General features: G+C 34.7%; 1 protein-coding gene across 1 annotated transcript; it reads left to right on the forward strand.

Moving 5' to 3' along the window:
• Positions 1-1,389: 1,389 nt before the first annotated feature.
• Positions 1,390-20,001, forward strand: LOC145319381 (uncharacterized). The gene is made up of 7 exons (XM_080161491.1): positions 1,390-1,506; positions 2,342-2,485; positions 3,248-3,398; positions 4,088-4,127; positions 18,499-18,584; positions 18,985-19,092; positions 19,867-20,001. Exons 1-6 carry the CDS (start codon positions 1,484-1,486, stop codon positions 19,078-19,080), a joined length of 540 nt encoding a protein of 179 aa, XP_080017617.1. The 5' UTR covers positions 1,390-1,483; the 3' UTR covers positions 19,081-19,092; positions 19,867-20,001.
• Positions 20,002-20,334: the final 333 nt, after the last annotated feature.

Genomic DNA, 20,334 nt, shown 5'->3' on the forward strand with positions numbered 1-20,334 from the left:
AGCGACTGCAACTATAACATTTTACATTTAGAAGACGGAAGTAGCCTAAAATACTTAAACTTGTATTAAAATATGGCCATAAAACCATAAGACCCACGTGAAACTTCTCTGTAATCGAAAACTCAATTGATTAGCGAGATCTTAACGGGCAAAAGAAACTTAACAAAACTTGCTACTCCATGTAATAGAAAAAGAACAAAAAATAATAAAAAAATATTATAATATTAGGTAAATCATTAACTGTAAATTAATAAACCCTATTCCAAGACTTAATGAAAAAATGTAAATTTTTCTTTTTCTAAAGCATACAATCATTAGCGACAGGTCTTGTTTTGAAAGGACTGTTTTAGGCTATTTTCTTCTCCATCTTCTTTGGAATCAGAGCACTTGGGGGCGGTCAGAAGAGACTACATTAAAATCAATATAAAAAAACGTAACGAAGGATTATTTAAAGAAAGGTGTAGTTGCACGAAATGCATTCAAACTTGAATTTAGCTAACTATATATTTTTTCCTGTTTAACGGTTTAAAATACAAATACAGTGCATATATATTTGAAAGAATTTCAATTTTTTACCATGTAGGTTTAAAAATATCAAGACTTGAAAATCTTATTTTTGTGATAAAGCAATTTATATAGCTGACTTATTTTCACAAAAACACCATTACGACTAATTTAGTGATGTCTAATTGTTTGTTATTTATTGTAAAACAAAATTATTTATGTTTGATTGTATACTTGTAACTTATGCGCTGCTTGAAATCATTTTTTCTGAAATGCACTTCATGCAACTATCCCTTTACAATCCTTGGACAACTTTTATAAAATTACAACACTTCTATTGTCTTTAATTTCACTAATACAAAAAGAACATATTATGCACAAAACCTTGATTAATATTTGAAATGCCATCTTTGATTTTGAACGTAAAAAGCCTTTAGGGCAATAAAACTTGAAGCGGTCTTATCTTCAACGTAAACAAACTTTCCGTCTGCTTCTAAATACAAAATTTTAGGGTGTTTCAAACTAATAAATTTGATATGTCCCCCCTAATTGTATGAAATGAAGTTTTAGATATTAAAAGCGTAGAAATACTTTTCTTGGATATTTTATTTTTGGAAAATATTTTTTTTCGGTACAAAACTTTGAAACACCCTATTTTGAAGTCAGCTGATCAAGTATGTTGCAATTTTTATTTTTTTTAAATAAAAAAATCTAAAACTATATTTTTTCAAATTATGATCTTGTTTTAAAAACAAAATGATTAGAAATAAAGTTAATGCTGTTTCTGATATTTAAAAAATATTAAATAAAAAATACTAAACGTTGCACTATCTAAAAATCCAAGAATAAACATTGGATAGTACGCACGCTACTTTTGCAACTTCAATCCCGAGCAGAACTTCAGAAGTATCTTCGAAATAATTCAAATACTGCGAGAATAAGCATTTTTTGGCTTTAAAAGCAATTAACAGGCCTTAAAATGTCTTCAATGGTTTGTTATAGGTAGCTCTTATTTTGTTTCAGTATTTTAGTACCAGAAAAATTAATAATTAATATTGTAATATCTATTTATTTCTGACTCTAACTAGTTAATTCTTATTTCATATCTAAATTACCTAATTATAAAAATTAATTAAAATTTCAAAGTAAAATAAAAATTCGAAACAACGCTATATGAACATTTCTAAATTCCCTTTGGTAAGTAAATATCGTTAATTCCATTTTTCCTTTTCCCTAATAAATAAAGTAATAAGCTTTTTTTGTCTGTAGCGAAGGATCTCGCTAATCGCTGAACCGATGTGGTCCTTCTTTACAGTAAATCTACTCTTAGGTCTCGGGTTGGTTTTAGGCTATTTTATTTTTACAACAAGTCCGGGTAGGTATGGTTTAGGCTATTTTTCTGCCCTTCCATATTCCTTCGGTATAGAGCCCCTAGATGCTAGAGGCGCAGCCGCTAGTCTATAATATCCAGCAGTCATGTTTTTTTTGCCTGTAACGATGGATTTTGCTAACAAGCTTTACATAGGTCTTGTGATGGCTTTAGACTATTTTTCTAGCCCCTAGATGCTAGGGGCGTAGTCACTAGTTAACTATATAATAATTCGTTTAGGTCTGGTCTCATTAGAATCAATTTATCAGTAATTTTGAATATATATATATATATATTTATTTTCTTTTTTTTTTTTTGGGGGGGGGGGGTGTATCTTAATAGTATTATACAATGCCTCCATAATCCAATTTTTTGACACTCCATAAATTTAAAATTTAAGGCTTTTGTACGTCCTACGTACCTATAAAGATACTTTAATTGTATAATTGTTTTGTATTTATGTTAAAGATGTAATGGAGAGGGCCATTTTGCCCGCGACTGTCCTGAGGGGGGCGGAGAACCCAGGGAGAGAAAGCCAAGAGAACCCAGAGAGCCAAGAGATCCAAGAGAGGTCAAATGCTACAGATGTGAGAAACTCGGTCATTTCGCCAGGTAAAAGTAGGGATAGTTAGGGATAGGGACAGACAATTCCATGCGTATCATTCATTCTTCGGTGGCTGGTTAGCAGGAGGCGGTAAAAAGTTATCTCTTTCGTAACATACTTTTAAATAAAATGAAATAGTTTTAAAGAAAAAGCTTCAAACATTGTTCATTGCAAGGCATAATTCTTTCATTTAATAAAAAACTATTAAAAGAATTTTTTATGCTAATTTATGATGAAGGATGTTAATAAATAGTTATACACTTGGTTTTAGGGGACCTCTATCTACATTAATACATAATATCTCTTTTCATTTAAATGAGTTTGTTTTGTACTATGTCACATAATGTAGCCAAGGTTTATCGATTTCTACTCAAACGTGTGGACAAGCATAACATTTAAACTCAGTTTTAGCCAGATTCAACTTCATCAAATATTTATGACGAAAATGTATTTATTGCTCCACGTAACACATAAATCAAATGTACTTTCTACAAATTCAATGTTATTTAATGGTATGCATGGCGAATTTTATTACCTACTGCTTTCCATTAGTGCAAGGTATTATTTTAATAGTATCTTAAAATGTTTATTTTTGTATTCATTACTTATACTTTTTATTTATATCATATGTCTCCATCTTTTTAAAATTGATTTAGTTACCAAGAATGATTGTTTTCTTTATTAGGTTATTACCTTCGCGTTAAGGCATTCCTTATTTCTTCAATAAATGCAGTCTTTCATAGTGTTAATATTTTGTTTTTTAATTTTAGAGACTGTCCCGAGCCGAAACCTGAGGGCGAGGAAAGGCGTGGAGGCGGTGGCCAGAGACAGGACAGGCAGGACCCAAGGAGGAGAAACTACAATGGCCGCGGCGGTGGATTGAAATGTTACAAGTGTAACCTCTATGGACACTTTGCTAAAGTACGTGGACAATTAGTTAGGTATGTTTAATTAGGTATGTTTTACATACACTAAGCATTGCCTACAAATATATCGGTTTAAAATTGAATATAAAAGTGTAGTCTAGTCAATTTAAAATCATACAGTCTAGGTATGTGCTTAATCAACTTTAAATGAGGCCTGAACAAAATAAAAAAACTAAACTTTCATTCAAGCGTCGATATGCCATATTTCAAGAGAATACAATAATTTCTGAAATAAAAGGATACGGGGCCGCCATTTAGCTACAAAAGGGTATCGTTTACGGCTCTCGTAGTTTTAGAAATATCTGGAACCAAATAATGCATCATATACTCGTCGCTAATAACATCTTGTTGGGTCAATATTTTTTTTTTTTTTTTTGGGGGGGGGTTTAATTTGTCCGATTCGGCTCTGGCTCCTGTAAAGTGGTCACAACTTGTTATGGGAAAAATATGAAGACAGATTTGGACATATTAATAGTTATTTCTCGCATCGTATTATAAACATTAAAAAGCTTTTCGCGGATATAAAATGTACATTTAAAAGAATAAAACTATTTTTTTTAGCCCCGGGGTGCCGAAGGGCTGGATATAATACGATGCTAGACATAGTTTTTTCGTATGGATGAGAACCGGTTCTTATCCACCGGATTCGAATGAATACGAGAAAATATTTATTTATATTTTTAGGATTGCAAAGAGGAAGAGGACAAGTGCTACAGATGCCATGGTACGTAATAATGAAAGCATAGCAACTCTATTTTATAATCTTTGTCTTCATCTCTACCTCAAAATTACACACAAGGATGTTTTTTACATGGTATGTTAACAGATAAGTTACTTGAAATAAATATATCTAAATTATTCAATAAGGGGGGGGGGGGGTTTAATGCAACCATCTCGTAATCAGTGAGCAAATGGCACTTAGAATTCGAATTTCGATCTAAACTTTTGCATGAGTAATCCTTGGTAGGTCTATTTTCCCTAAATCGAACAAAAAGTTGGAAAAGTAACGGCTGGCGGCTCAGCCGTTTAGCCGTTTTTTTTTTACCTATTTTCAGGGTAAATTCATCATCAATTACGTAGGAATCAACTATTTAAAACATATTTTTGGTTTAATTCATGTTAAATAATAGTAATAACCATTTTTGAAACTTCTAGTACCAACAGCTACCGTCTAGAACCGTTTGATAGCGTTTTGGAGTGGCAACAAGAATAAGGTGGAGATAGGTTTCGTGAATAATTTGTACTATAGATATCCAAAAAATGGCAAAACTGCTGAGCCGCCAGCCGTTAGCCGTTACTTTTCCAACTTTTTGTTCGATTTAGGGAAAATAGACCTACCAAGGATTACTTGTGCAAAATTTCAGATGGAAATTCGAATTCTAAGTGCCATTTGCTCACTGATTACGAGATGGTTGCATTAAAAACCCCCCCTTTAAGTAAAATATAAAAAATCTACTCGAACTACGTATTAACTTTATCTTTTCCCTTACCCGAAAATTTATGTAGGTACCTAGTTTCAGATTTAAAATCTTTTGGCTAAAAAAATTCAATTTTTTTGTCGTCCTATGCAGTGATTGGATGCCCTATCTCACATATTGTAAGGATGTATCATGTATGTTTGTCTGTTTAAATAAAATGTAAGGTACATATCTTGGCCAGCCTAATCAGATTTTCTTTTTTTTGCTGGATTAGGAAAAAATTATAAATCATAAAAAATCCATTAGGTTTGTATGTATGTACACTAAAGGACAGTAATACTTTTAATTTTATAAATTCTCATGAAAAAAATCTTGTTTTTAATATGTTCTGATAGTAGATCTGCTCTTTTCAGAATTAAAGAATTTCCTTTTTTTTCTAGGTAAAAGTTTATGGAAATAAATAAATAATGTGACATGGCCTTTTCAAATTTATTGATGCTGGTATTTTATTCTATCTTGTTTTAACAACGAGACTATTCCAGTTTGGAGTCTAAATTGAAATGCCATCTCATGATAAAGTTGAATTTAAAACTCTTATAAATTTATTCTTTGGATTAGGTATTAGTAATAATATATGTACAAATATATCAATAGGTATAGTCAAAGGCAAGAAGTAGCAAGTTTTTTTCTCTTGTAAAATTAGTAGGACCTAGAATCACCAAAAAAATAAGTTCTCTTTTTCCCTAATTACCTAGTGTATCAACAAAAGGAAAACAACAAATCAAGAATGATATTATGCATTGTAATTTTTAAACCGTTAAATTACATGGTATAATAACTACATTTTATGTTAAAACAATGAAGCAGCTTTTAAAACCCATAATAGTTCAAAAAAGCTGCTTATTGTTGGATTTATTGTGTACGGGCCAGAATTGAGTGCGCAGTAAGAAACAAGAAACTGCATACTCATAATTATGTGAATATTGTTCACCTAACGATTTATATTTAATAAACATCTTCAGATGGATCAGATTTGAATAATATTTATATTATAGGAACTGGACACATAGCCCATAACTGTACTCAGTATGGTGACTATATATTATAATATTTATATTATAGGAACTGGACACATTGTGTTAAATAAGGAAAAGTCCTATTTATTTGGATATATTTGGAAATGCGTGATATGCGAATTATGGAGTAACTACGCAACCTATGTCTGTCATTTTATGGGCATTGTGATATACTGAAACGTTATAAAACATAATTTAAAACCTCCAAATTTAATCTGTAAGAATGGTCAACATGATAATAATATTAAAACACAGAGCCAAGCTGCATCTTATTTTATTGGCATAGACATGATAAAACATATATCAACATATATTAAATAAATAACAATATGATAAAATAAGCTGCAGACAACTGGAGATCGGATGTACAGAGAGCAAACCTGTAATAAACACATATTCAAATATTACTTATGATTTGTCTCTTACTTGTTTCTTTTCTTCTCCTTCTTAGCCTTCCTCCTCTCTCTTTTGCTCAGCTTCATATTCTCAATCTCCTCCTTGAGCTGGAGATTCTCAAAGTGCAGCGCATCTTTGATCTTGAACAACTTATCGTACGACGAGTTCTCCCAGGACACTTCTTCCTTCAGCCTCTTGAGTTCCAGCCGCAGACTGCGGATCTCAGCCTCCTTTTCACTTTCGGCTTTTTCTTTGAGGAGGTCCATTTCGAGGCGTAGTGACTCAAAGTCAATGCTGAGGCGTGTTAAATCAGTGCATTTCTGCTGATACATAGCAGCAATGCGCCCTGTTACCTTCTCCACCTCACGTTCCCGGGTAAACTGATCCCTGCCGCCCTTCAAGACCCTCTGCAATAAACGCTCTAAAATCCCCAGTGAGTTGGGACTGCGGGCGCCATTAGGTCCATTCCTGGCGCCGCTGACAAGACTATCCGATCTCTCACGTGATATTGTTTGATGAGATGACCTTCTCGGCGGGGCTCTCCTTGATGAGCTGCGGGTCCTGCGACCGCGAAACATACCCCGACTCTTTAATATGCTAACCATAAACTGGTCATTAGCATACTCATGAGTCAACGAAACAGGGAGTGGGAGTGGCAGCGGTGCCAACACCTTATGTTTTGGGCGTCTAGACTGCTGATACGCATGCGCATGATGGCGTTGGATCCAATTCAGCAGTGTCTGCTCGGCTAGCTCCGATGGCATCCTCCCCAGGGACTTCTTGGACTGAAACTCAGCGTAGGCGGCCGCATTTGTGGCAAGTGCTCCGTCTTGAACTGTCAAGAAGCACTTGTGGAGGCTGAGGGATTGCTCCCCAGCCTCCTGTGTCATGCGCCTGACTTCGTTGTTCACATCTGACAGAGAGGCCCAGTGCCTCTCAAAGTCGTCACAGTACCTTCCTGTGGAGAAGGTTACCCTGTGACGGCCAGAGTCGATGGCAAAATCCATCAGGGTTTTCATCGCATTAAACAGGTCCTCTTCAGATGCTTCCATGAAGAAGTTAGTGATAATATCATAGGTGATATATAAAGGCCGCGATTCACTCTCCATCATGCTGATGTTCTCCTCTACAAACTGGTCCAAGGACTCTTCCCCAGTTTGCTTAAATAGGATCTCCGGCTCGTTGGTCCATTGCTCTAGCTGGTAGTCAGCTACATGTATGTGGATTGGCTGCGCCTCCTCCATCTCTAGGCTCTTGCGCTTCTCTCCACGGGCAGCCTCAATGGCCTCTTGAGCGATACTATCGGCGCTGGACGACATTCTGAAATTTTTGAAAATTGTTATTGATTTGGAAAAATAATGATGGATCTTTTAAGAATATGGCCCTTGACTCGAGAATGACATGTTATAATTTTTGGAAAAAAAAATCCTCTTGATTTTTGAAAAACAAAATATTCAATTATCATGAAAGCGAATAATAAATTGATAATTTTTTGAAAAAAAATAAATTCACTAAATAATATGTACATTTTTTGTCTAGTTTTTAAAAAATAAGACAAAAAAGGCGATATTTTGCATATTTATACTTGGAAAGGGATAGTTCTACGAAGTGTATTTAAAGAGTTAAGGTACTTAGAGTAGTGAACTTTTATATGTCTTAGTAGAATATATTAGGCATTGGATAGATATGATTGTATGTTAAAGAATTTTTAACATTGACCAGACCAAACTTTTTTTATTTGACAATATCTAAAAAAGTTTAAGTGATTTGCCACATAAATTACATGAGAATGGTCTATTTTTTTCCAAATATGTATAGCCAAAAACCATTTTTAGAGAATCTTTTTCAACATATTTCACAAGAGTTAAAAAAAAATTGAACAGGGGTTCCCCTTAGGACAAGTTACTTAAAAAACATAAAAAATAACGTCCGGTTCATTATAGGACAGGTTTTCTAGATTCTTTAAAAAAAAAATAAACAAAACCGTTCGGTTTACTTACAATATACACATTGTCTCACGCGGAAATACCAAATAACCATACAACATATATATAATGTAATTTATGTTGCAAATCACTAACTTTTTAGTAGCGAAGCTACTCTATAATTTGAAATGTCCGTCTGTCCGTCTGTCCGTCTGTCCCTCTGTCCGTATGTCCGTCTGTCCGTCTGTCCGTCTGTCCGTCTTAGTTTGGGGGAAACGTGATTTTCTCGGCTCCTATAAAAGATAAAAGGCTGAAATTTTTTGACAACATTCCCATTATCAAGAAGCACAATTAACTATAAAACATCAATGTCGATAGGACCGCTTTTTAGCAGGTTTTAGGCTATTTTTGTATTTTTCACATTTTTCTCCCTATCTTTGGTGTTTATGGTCTGATTTCCAAAATTTTTTCAGTAGTAGAATCAAAATTAAATTTCCTTTCGTTTCAAGAAAACAACTATGACGGTCAGACTGCCTTTAAGCAGGTTTTAGGCTATTTTTTATTTTTCACATTTTTCTCCATACCCTTGGTGTTTATGGCCCAATTTCCAAAGTTTTTCAGTTATAGATATCAAAATTAAATTTCCTTTCGTTTCAAGAACACATCAATGGCGGTCAGACTGCCTTTTTGCAGGTTTTTGGCTATTTTTATATTTTTCACATTTTTCTTCATATCTTTGGTGTTTATGGTCAGTTTTTTTTTTAATTTTTGTAGTTAAAAATATCAAAATTAAATTTCCCGTTGTTCTGAGCATCCAGTATGTAATTTACTTTGACCGTCAGTCTGTTAGTCATAGTGATGAAATATAAATAAATATTAAGAAATTAACAAATGTTGAAAAGGTTTCGTGATTTTTTCCTAATATTCATGCTTTTGTCAACTAATATCTAAATTCTTATTTAATTGTTTATGCTTCGCTACTTATGGATGTTGTCATCCTTGTTTAGATATTGTCAAATAAAAAATGTTCGGTCAGGCCAATGTTAAAATTCTTTATCACAATCATATCTATCCAATGCCTAACATATTCTACTAAGACATATAAAAAGATCACTACTCTAAGTACTATACTAAGTATTTTATTGGTCATTCTTTGTTGTTCTGTGTATTTTGTTGTATAAAAAGTTTGAAGTTCTATTAACTAGTAAATGCTATCTAAAGTTGTATTTATGACAAAAAAATTTTGCCATATATAACATGCAACGAAGTTGAAAATAAAAATGAAAAACTCATTTTTTAAGGAAAATCCCTGGTCAAATCTTTTAATTTTAATCAATAACTTTATATTATGCACTACTACGTTATTTAAAATAGAAAAAAGTTACAGTTCACTATTTTTTTAAAATGCACTTCGTGAAACTATCCCTTTATCATATTTATTTTTATGGTCACTGAAAAATGAAGTCGACGCATGACGCAGGAAGAAAAAAATAATTTGCATCATTTGATAATATGTTTATTTGAAAAAAAATTGAAACTATTTACCCGATTGAAAATTGCGTAGTTAAAATTAAATTCACCGATGAATTGTCCAAATATAAGAAAATATGTTTTGAAAATGAAATATTATACCTAAGCTGACTTGTAAACAAGCTGATACTTTCTGATGGGTGTGCACAGGATGCAAAGTCCGAAACAGATAATTTTGATAATTTTATGCACATAACTTATAACTTTTGTTTGAAAAAATATACCAATAAGAAATAAACACGTACGTTTGGTTCCGCTTCCGTAAAATAAGTGGGCTCATGCGCACTTTTGAGATAATGCCGCTGTTTGTTTTTTGTTTGCTCTTTGATTGTAAAGTTGCGTTGTCGATTGAAAATTAGGAAATTTAACTTGGGCATTTCCGGTAAAACTTACTTACCACTCAACCTGTATATGTTATACTTGAGTCCTTAAAGTTGTCTTTCACGTATGTTTATAATTGGAATAAGGGAATTGGAAATATGAAGAATTTTGTTATTGTCTGATTTACTGTGTTGAAAATGTTAATCCTGTTATTATAGTTTGAATATTTTATGAGGGGAGAGAAAAAAAAATTTTTCTTAGTGCTTTTAAAAGAAAAATGAGATTTTTTTGAAAAACAAAAAGGAAAAACACACGAAATTTTTGGAAAGTGTTTGAGAAAAAAATATTTGGTTGTAAAAGAACGTAAATTAATGAGACTTGGGGACATCAGAAATGATGGTCTCTTAATTTCTTCTTTTCTGTTTGTCTAGAAAAACTTAGTTGTCTTTCTTTATTGCTCTTATGTAATCAGAGCTTAACTTTCCTGCTTGTAAAATGATCATGATCTTGATTGGACAACTCTTTCTTCTCCTAAATGTCCATTAAAACCTCGGAAACGGCAAAAATCGCCAAAAATCACGCCTTCGGCGGCGAATAACGGCTAAACGGTCAGCCGGAGGCGAATGAAACATAAATAAAGAAATGAAAAAACGTGATTTTCAAAAGTATGCTCACTTCGTGGGTGTGGGGGGCACTGAACCCGTCACCCCAGGGTCACCAAATATAAAGTCTAGGCGGCCCACAATGCTGAATTTTCACCAAGTGAAAGTCTTGTGTCATTATCTCTTATGAGAAAAAAGTTATTAATTAATTAAAATTTCAAATTGTGAGTTTTTGATGGATTTCTTTGATGAAATGACAGGTTGGTCAATTTTTAGGCCATTTTTTGCGGTTTTTGGGCCGTCACGCACAAACGGTTTGAGATAATCTCACAGGACCTTTTGCCCAACCTAAGTCTGGTTATTTGTGAGGTCTAGGGAAAAAAATCAGACTTACGCAAAAGATTATAATTATAATCTTTACACAGAAAAATGGCACGAGGTGAGAGTTTGAGGGGGCAAATTGAGCCGACCAGCGATTTTTGACGGCGCGCAGCGACGTCGTGCTTCATCCAATCCGGGATTTTTTTTTCTTAGACCTTACAAATAACCAGACTTAGGTCGGGCCAAAGGTCCCGTGAGATTATCTCAAACCGTTTGGGCGTGACGGCCCAAAAACCGCAAAAATGGCATAAAAATTGACCGGCCTGTCATTTCATCAAAGAAATCCATCAAAAAATCACAATTTGAAATTTTAATTAATTAATAACTTTTTTCTCATAAGAGATAATGACACAAGACTTTCACTTGGTGAAAATTCAGCATTGTGGGCCGCCTAGACTTTATATTTGGTGACCCTGGGGTGACGGGTTCAGTGCCCCCCACACCCACGAAGTGAGCATACTTTTGAAAATCACGTTTTTTCAGTTTTTCCCCTTAAAGGAGGGGAAGGAGTCGTTTTAGAGACCTCGAGCATCTCTTTGATGTTGAACAACTTTTTGAGGCGGACATTTCTTTATTTATGTTTCATTCGCCTCCGGCTGACCGTTTAGCCGTTATTCGTCGCGGAAGGCGTGATTTTTGGCGATTTTTGCCGTTTACGAGGTTTTAATGGACATTTAGGAGAGGAAAGAGTTGTCCAATCAAGTTGATGATGAAGTACATTTTCGTAGGCAATTGCATTGGCTAAATTTCATGTGAATTAAAATTTTTTGTACCTCCAACCGGTTTTGCTCTTGCTGAATCGATTTACAGATACCCCCTAAAAACCGGAAAAAAACGGTTTTTTATAAAATTCACGGCCGGTTTTGGCCGGATCCGGCTTAAATTTTGCATGGAGTCATCCTTTGATATTCCCAACAGTTGATACTTGACACAGCAAGATCCTAGAAAAGTGTGGTATATCTAGGGTTCACACCCTTCTTGGTAAGGATGTCTGCGGCTTGCAGCTCTCCTGGTACCCAGACTAGCTTCTCTATCTCCTTCTCTGTCAGCCACTGCTTGACCATTCCAATCTCCCTTCTCAGTCTCCTTTCTCCTACATCTGTAGCACTGTGTACAGCCACATGAGTGTCTTGATTGTCGATGTTAGCAGTGATTGGGAAGTTGAAATTCTTTCCTAGCACTTCTTGCAGGAACCATCTGGTGGCTATTGCTGCATCAATCCCGGTTGTTAGACTCATTGTCTCTGCTGCTAAGGTAGAGTTGGTGACTCTGAATCTTGTTTGCTTTCCATTCTACTGGAGCACAATCACCTGTCTTTGGATTTACTAGGAACATGATGAATCCTTGAGCACTATCCACTCCATTGTTGAGATTACCAAAGCTTGCGTCAGTAAATACCCAAATCTCTGCTTGTTTTAGATCTTTTAGATCAGCGATTCTGACTTTCGACACATTCTTCATCTTTGTAAGAGTCTTTCTTGCTGCCTTGAGATCAGCAACAGTTCCTCCTTGCATTTTTGTAGAAGCTTCTATCAATTCAAATGCTAGGTCCAGTCTTGTTGCCCGCACAGTCCAATTTATAGCTCCTGTCATCTGTCTGATCAGTGTCAGTTCATCTGGAGTCATGCTCTCCTTGGTTTGATTGATCCTCTTTGCTTCAATCTTTGGTACAGTGACTCCTTCAACATATTTTTCCTGATCCAGGCTGATGCCTTGATCATCTTGCTTCAGCATGAAACCAGTGTACATGAATGAATTGCTTTCTGATTTGCCAATCTTAAAAGCACTCAGTACTTTGTTAAGTACTACATCATTGAAGTACTCTGTTCCACAATGAATAAAGTCATCCACGTGAATACCAATCAATCCTTCTAGTCATCCACTGCTATTTTCAAGAAAGAAAAGACCTGAATCTTACACTGACTTTTTGAATCCAAGTTTTTCCAGGTTGTTCTTTACTTTCTCGTACCATTTCTTGCTGGCATCTCTTAGGCCATATAGACATTTCTTTAGTCTCCATAGCTTCTTGGCTAGCTTTGCCTCCTTTGGTGGTTTTACCAGGACTACTCTATCTAGCTCATTCCCTTGGAAAAAAGCTGATTTCACATCACTGGCACTGATCTTCCACTTGTTAGCTGCTGCAATTGCCAAAATGATTCTCAGTGTGTGTTTGTGCATTGTTGGAGATTCCTTTGGTACATCTTGCAGTTCTTGGAATCCTTTTGCTGTTAGTCTAGCCCTCAGTTCTTCTCCTTTTTTGGTTACTACCCATAGAGTGGTGATATACCCTTGACCTCTATGTTTTCTACATCATCACTGATTGTTTGACCATTGTCTAGTGCAAAGTTGTACCAGTTTGGATATTTTCCTGTTCTTTTACTGCTGCTTATCACTGTGGCGTTTATCCAAACTCCATCCATTTTTATTTGCACTTTCTCAGCTCTTTTCAGAATAGCAATTTGTTTCTTGTTATTCTTTTTAGCTGGTCTCCCTTGTCTTTTCTTGTTCTGTTGAATATCTGGAGCTCTTTCCTCAGTAGTCTCTTCCATGTTCTCCTCCTCATTTTCGTCCATATTGTTTTCAACATCAATGGTATCTTGTGTTGTTGTTGTAGGAGCGTTGGTTTGCATTTGTGTATTGCATTGCTTGTTTGCTGTTCCTTCATCTTTGGCACTTTCAGCCTTGTTGTTTTCAGTGTTAGCATTTTCAGCTTTATCTTTGGCACTTTCAGCCTTGTTGTTTTCAGTGTTGGTATTTCCAGCTTGTGTTTCCTCTGATTTTATTTTCTCTACCAGTTATGGTTTGACTGGGTGCAGTCTGTTTGCATGGACTTGTCCAAAGTATCTTCCATGTCTTACACAAATGACTTTGCCATCTTGGTATACTACCTTTGCTGGTCCTAGCCATTTGTCATCCTTCTCTCTTCGGTAATATACGTAGTCTCCATGAGAGTAATTGTGTTGTGCTGTTCTCATCTTTGTCCTCAGTGCTTGTTTTAGCTTCTCACAGTTTTGTGACTTGATGAAAGCTGCTCTGCATTCATGCATTGCTCTAAGTTGGTCCTCAAGAGCTTTGCTGTGTGACTTGATTTCAATCACATTTGGTGATTCATCAATGATGTTGGGGATGCTTGGAATTCTTCCACATACTAATTGGAATGGTGAGAATCCATACACTGTGGATAAGGAGTTCTTGGCTATGCAAGCCCAGGCGAGGGCTGTCTCCAGATCCATCTCTGGGAAGTTAATCAGTATTCTTAGCAGTATGCTGTCCACCAAATAGTGATTCCTTTCACATAATCCGTTGCTCCACAGGCTATAGGCAGCTGTAGTGTGGCAGATTATGTCCAATTTGCTCATGGCTTCCATCATGATTGATCCAGTGAATTCATTTCCTTGATCTGTGATGATCTCACGAGGTTTTTGAAAATATCTTACCCAGTGAGTCATGAATGCTCTTACTACTTCTTCTGGAGTCTTTGATTTGAGAAAGGTAGCTACTGTGTATCTTGTGAAACAGTCAATCATGTAAAGGATTGGTTTTCCTTTCCATATCTTGAGATCCATTGCTACACATTGATTGAAATCATTTGCCATTGGAAAGGCTACAGATGGTCTGTCTGGAAGTCTTTTCTTGAGAATACAACCTTCACATCCATCAATAATTTTGTCAATCATTTCATCAAAGTGATCATGCCATTTTTCAGCACCTTTTAGTAAGTCAACAAATTTAGATTTGCTTCCATGGCCAAATTGCCTATGGAGCTTCTCTAACATTTGATATTGTTGTCTTATGGTTGCTTGTTCTAGATCAATTAGCATTATGTGCTCCATTACCATTGAATCCTCCTTGTCATCTTGATCAAGTAGGTTAATGATGTAATGTCTGGCACTAGTGGTGTGTAGCTCAATGGGTTTTTCATTCGCTGTTGCTGTGTCATTGATTAGGTTGATGGCTATGCCTAATTTCTTCATGTGCTCTTTGGACATGAGCAAGGGAATATCAGAATCAATCACATCAATAGCTAATTCATGAATTTCATTGGCAATTTTGTAAACACCCAATGAGGTTAGGGATTGTTGATTGCCAAAAGTAAAGGACGTTTTACTATGGTGTGGACCTGATAGTAAATGTTTGATGTGTTTGGGAATAGCTTGCATATATATGTTTAGCCATTTCATACCTGTTACACTGCTGCTACAGCAGGTATCTAGCGCAGCGGCATTTAATGCCTCTGCCGTGAATTTTGATAATTCACTCTTGTCTTGGGTAAAGAAAATGTGTTCTTGGGTATTTTCGCTATTTTCCTTATCCGTTATTTCAGCCTTTTCTATTTCCCTCAGAATGTGTTCCGGAATGTCGTCTTCCGTTTCGGAAGTTTGCCCTTCTATGACAAAGGCTTGTCTAAACCTACTAGGGTTTTGGTTGTTTTGTCTATAATTAGAGTTATAAGGACATTGAGCTTGTAAATATTTTATAGACATGCAGTTTCTGCATTGTAAAGATCGCCCCCTTGCGTCTTTAGGATTGGTGCCTTGACCATCATCCTGTCTTTGGTTTTGGTAATTATTTGTAGCCCCATTTGTACGGTTGTTTTGGTAGCTATTTTGCTTGTAGGTAGCCATTATTTGTTGCGCTCCTTGTACGACTATTGTTTGGATAGTTATTGGTCTTATTATTTTGGAAACTTTTCTTTTTTGACCATTTTAGAAATGCTTCCTCATGCTGAGCTAGAAAAGCATCTGATAACTTATCTGACTCATTTTCATTCTTAAGACCAAATACGTTAGTTAACATGTCAAACATTTTTGATTTGACATTGTTGTATAGGTTGTCGTCATCAGAAAAGTCAACTACAGAGTTTAGTAACTCTATTTGTTGTACAGACAGATTGGCATTATTCATTAAGAATCCTGCTTTAATGTCGCTTGATAGTGTTTTTAGCCCTGCATTTTCTGCTTTGGAAACAAGATATTCAAAATGTTTAGCATATTCTGCAAATTCTTGCCCTGCAGATCTTTTGTATTCTACTATTTCTCTTAGACATTGAAATTTTAAGTGCTTGGAAGGTTTTCCTATGTGTGAGTCTAAGAACTCAATAATCAGATTAACGCTATTCTCATTTGCAGCTATTTCTGTAGGCCTATATTTTTGGAAAAGCTGCCGCTGAATGTTATCGCCGAATGTGGCGTGTTCATTCTTTATTCCTGCTAGTAGTAGTGCCCCCCTTTTTGCTTTTGGGATATCTGTAATTATGTCCCATAAAATTACATTGTCTTTGTAATCTGAGTACAGTGTATAATCCGACAGTTTTGGCGCTTCTGTCGTCACTTTTACTTCCGTCATATTTGAGATTTCGGACGAGGTTTCGTGTGTATTGGAAATATTTACTACTTCGGGCAAGGTTTCGTGATTTTTGGAAAAATTTGTTTGGTAATTGCTATTTTTATGCTCGTTTATTATGTTTTTGGCTTTTATACTTTTCTTTGCCTTGAAATTATTACGTAAATTCGCGCTTTGTGAATTGTTGGAATCTTTAGTCTGACAAGGGTATACCCTCCCCATTAATTTGGAAATTTGCCTCTTTTTTTGAAATTAGAGTGTTTGGAAATAATGCTACTTTTGGATATTTTAGTCCTTTGTGGACAAATTGCAGTAAAGAACACAAGTACAATAGTTAACAATTAATCTTTATTTATTTATGACTATTATTATTAATATCAGATAACTAACACCGGCTGCTACGAGCCTAAATGATATATTTTGAAAATTAATATGTATTTATTTGAACATATTACATAAATAGCACCAGCCAACTACGGGCTTAATCACAATTGACAAATAATGTTGACAACACCAGCCTACTACGGGCTTAATCAGACATTTTTTATTTCAGTATATCTTTCCCTGCTTTGTAAAGCAATTGACACCGATCACTAGGGATCTAATTTTGAATATAATATAGACAGAGTAAGGTTCAGTGGTTACCATAATTCCCCGTAGATCTTTTCTTTGAAAAACTAGCTACTGCTACTTTTGTTAAATAAGGAAAAGTCCTATTTATTTGGATATATTTGGAAATGCATGATATGCGAATTATGGAGTAACTACGCAACCTATGTCTGTCATTTTATGGGCATTGTGATATACTGAAACGTTATAAAACATAATTTAAAACCTCCATCCTTAAGATTAAGACTAGAAGTTGAATATCTATATATTATAATATTTATATTATAGGAACTGGACACATTGCCCGTATATGTACTCAGTATGGTGACTATATATTATAATATTTATTTTATAGGAACTGGACACATAGCCCGTTACTGTACTCAGTATGGTGACTATATATTATAATATTTATATTATAGGAACTGGACACATAGCCCGTAACTGTACTCAGTATGGTGACTATATATTATAATATTTATATTATAGGAACTGGACACATAGCCCGTATATGTACTCAGTATGGTGACTTTACATTATAATATTTATATTATAGGAACTGGACACATAGCCCGTATATGTACTCAGTATGGTGACTTTACATTATAATATTTATATTATAGGAACTGGACACATAGCCCGTATATGTACTCAGTATGGTGACTTTACATTATAATATTTATATTATAGGAACTGGACACATAGCCCGTATATGTACTCAGTATGGTGACTTTACATTATAATATTTATATTATAGGAACTGGACACATATCCCGTATATGTACTCAGTATGGTGACTTTACATTATAATATTTATATTATAGGAACTGGACACATAGCCCGTATATGTACTCAGTATGGTGACTTTACATTATAATATTTATATTATAGGAACTGGACACATAGCCCGTATATGTACTCAGTATGGTGACTTTACATTATAATATTTATATTATAGGAACTGGACACATAGCCCGTATATGTACTCAGTATGGTGACTTTACATTATAATATTTATATTATAGGAACTGGACACATAGCCCGTATATGTACTCAGTATGGTGACTTTACATTATAATATTTATATTATAGGAACTGGACACATAGCCCGTATATGTACTCAGTATGGTGACTTTACATTATAATATTTATATTATAGGAACTGGACACATAGCCCGTATATGTACTCAGTATGGTGACTTTACATTATAATATTTATATTATAGGAACTGGACACATAGCCCGTAACTGTACTCAGTATGGTGACTATATATTATAATATTTATATTATAGGAACTGGACACATAGCCCGTATATGTACTCAGTATGGTGACTTTACATTATAATATTTATATTATAGGAACTGGACACATAGCCCGTATATGTACTCAGTATGGTGACTTTACATTATAATATTTATATTATAGGAACTGGACACATAGCCCGTATATGTACTCAGTATGGTGACTTTACATTATAATATTTATATTATAGGAACTGGACACATTGCCCGTAACTGTACTCAGGAAAGTGATCAGCCCATTTGCTACAACTGTAACAAGATTGGACACATTCTAAAGGTAAAACCATTTGGAGAATAGGTACCTAGCTTATTATTAAAAACTTAATATATTATTATTTAGTTAGGTAGGTAGGTAACAAATCATTTAATTCCTTTGTCAAATCTTTTTTTTTGACTGGAGGTGCCGATAGTAGAGTTGGGGTGAATGGTGTAAAAAGAACTTATTATTTTATTGATTTACGTGTATTAGACCAAAAAGAATAATAATTAGCCAAAAGTATAAGTATTCACATAGTTTTTAAGTCTTTCTGTCAATGAGGTTTAAAAAAAATACCTTAAGGTTTACATTTTTTGCTTTAACAGTCATGAAATAATTTCCAGGTGTTCTATGGTTTTTTTGTTACAGGAAAGAATGGGTACATAATTTTTTTCATGAAAACTTACCTGTTTACTTTCAGGATTGTCCTAGTGCTGGAACTAAAACTTGCTACAAGTGTGGAGGTATCGGCCATATTCTCAAGGATTGCCCTAGCGGTGGTGGCGGAGCCAGATAGTTTACACCACAGGTAAATAGTTTTTTTCTTGTATTCATTCGAAACCGATTAATATCCGGTGGATTAGAACCGGTTCTCATCCTTACAAAAAACTATGCCTAACTTCGTATTTTATCCAGTTTTGTACGAATATAAAAATGTACAATCATAAGATTAAAACCAGATTTTTAGCCCGTGCCTTCGGCATACCTGGGCTAAACAAACTCGTATTCATTCGAATCCGGTGGATAGGTACCGGTTCTCATCCATACGAAAAAACTATGTCTAGCATCGTATTATATCCAGCTTTCTACGAATATAGAAATGTACAATCATAAGATTAAAACCAGTTTTTTAGCCGGTGCCTTTTGCACCTCGGGGCTAAAAAAACTAGTTTTAATCTCATAATTGTACTTTATATATCCGCGGAAAGCCGTTTATAATACGATGCGAGAAATAACTATTCTCGTATTCATTCGAATCCGGTGGATAGGAACCGGTTCTCATCCATACGAAAAAACTATGTCTAGCATCGTATTATATCCATCTTTCTACGAATTTAAAAATGTACGATCATAACTTCATTAGATTAAAACCAGTTTTTTTAGCCCGTGCCTTCGGCACATCGTTTTAATCGTTCAACTGGTTTTAATCTTATAATTGCACATTCTATATCCGCGGAAAGCTGTTTATAATACGATGCGTGAAATAACTATTTTAATACCTAAACAGAAAGAAAAGTTTGCAAAGTAGCGGCTGACTGCTATATTTAAGTAGCTGTTGTAATTACAAAAAAAATATTTTTAGATTGTTGATGGACGTATGCAGGTCGGCGATATGTTTGTATTATGTATAACAAATCAAAAACACAAACAGATTTATATACTATTATATATCTTTATTATAATGTATTTATAAAATAAAGTTTTTGTTAATTTTTAATTAATATTTTTGTATGGTTGAATAATACATTGCTAGGAAATGTCAAAGCTACTCTATAATTAACTGTAATGTAAGTTCATCTACTACTCAGAGAGAAGGAGCAACATATCTAGTTGACAAAAGCCAGGTATAAAGTATAACAAACAAGCGAAATAAATATTAAATCACATTTAGATTGCAGATGAAAGGTCGTTAACGTCTATAAGTGTTGCCCCCCAATGACAACTAAAAAATCACGTTTTGATTTCGTGATTTTTTAAAAGCTAATCTTTTCTATAATTAGGGTCGGTCCGTCCGTACGTACTATTTAGAAAGCGTAGCAACTCTATAATC

This window comes from Acartia tonsa, chromosome 5 (assembly GCF_053477335.1).
Source record: "Acartia tonsa isolate MP-2025a chromosome 5, ASM5347733v1, whole genome shotgun sequence".
Taxonomy (NCBI): Eukaryota; Metazoa; Arthropoda; class Copepoda; order Calanoida; family Acartiidae; genus Acartia; species Acartia tonsa.

Excerpts from the sequence above, each read along its gene's own strand:
- LOC145319381 (XM_080161491.1), top strand. The coding sequence starts at position 1,484 with ATGTCTTCAATGGTTTGTTATAG. Across the intron at positions 3,399-4,087 it reads TCTATGGACACTTTGCTAAA|GATTGCAAAGAGGAAGAGGA; the intron begins GTACGTGGACAA and ends TTATATTTTTAG. Across the intron at positions 18,585-18,984 it reads AGATTGGACACATTCTAAAG|GATTGTCCTAGTGCTGGAAC; the intron begins GTAAAACCATTT and ends GTTTACTTTCAG.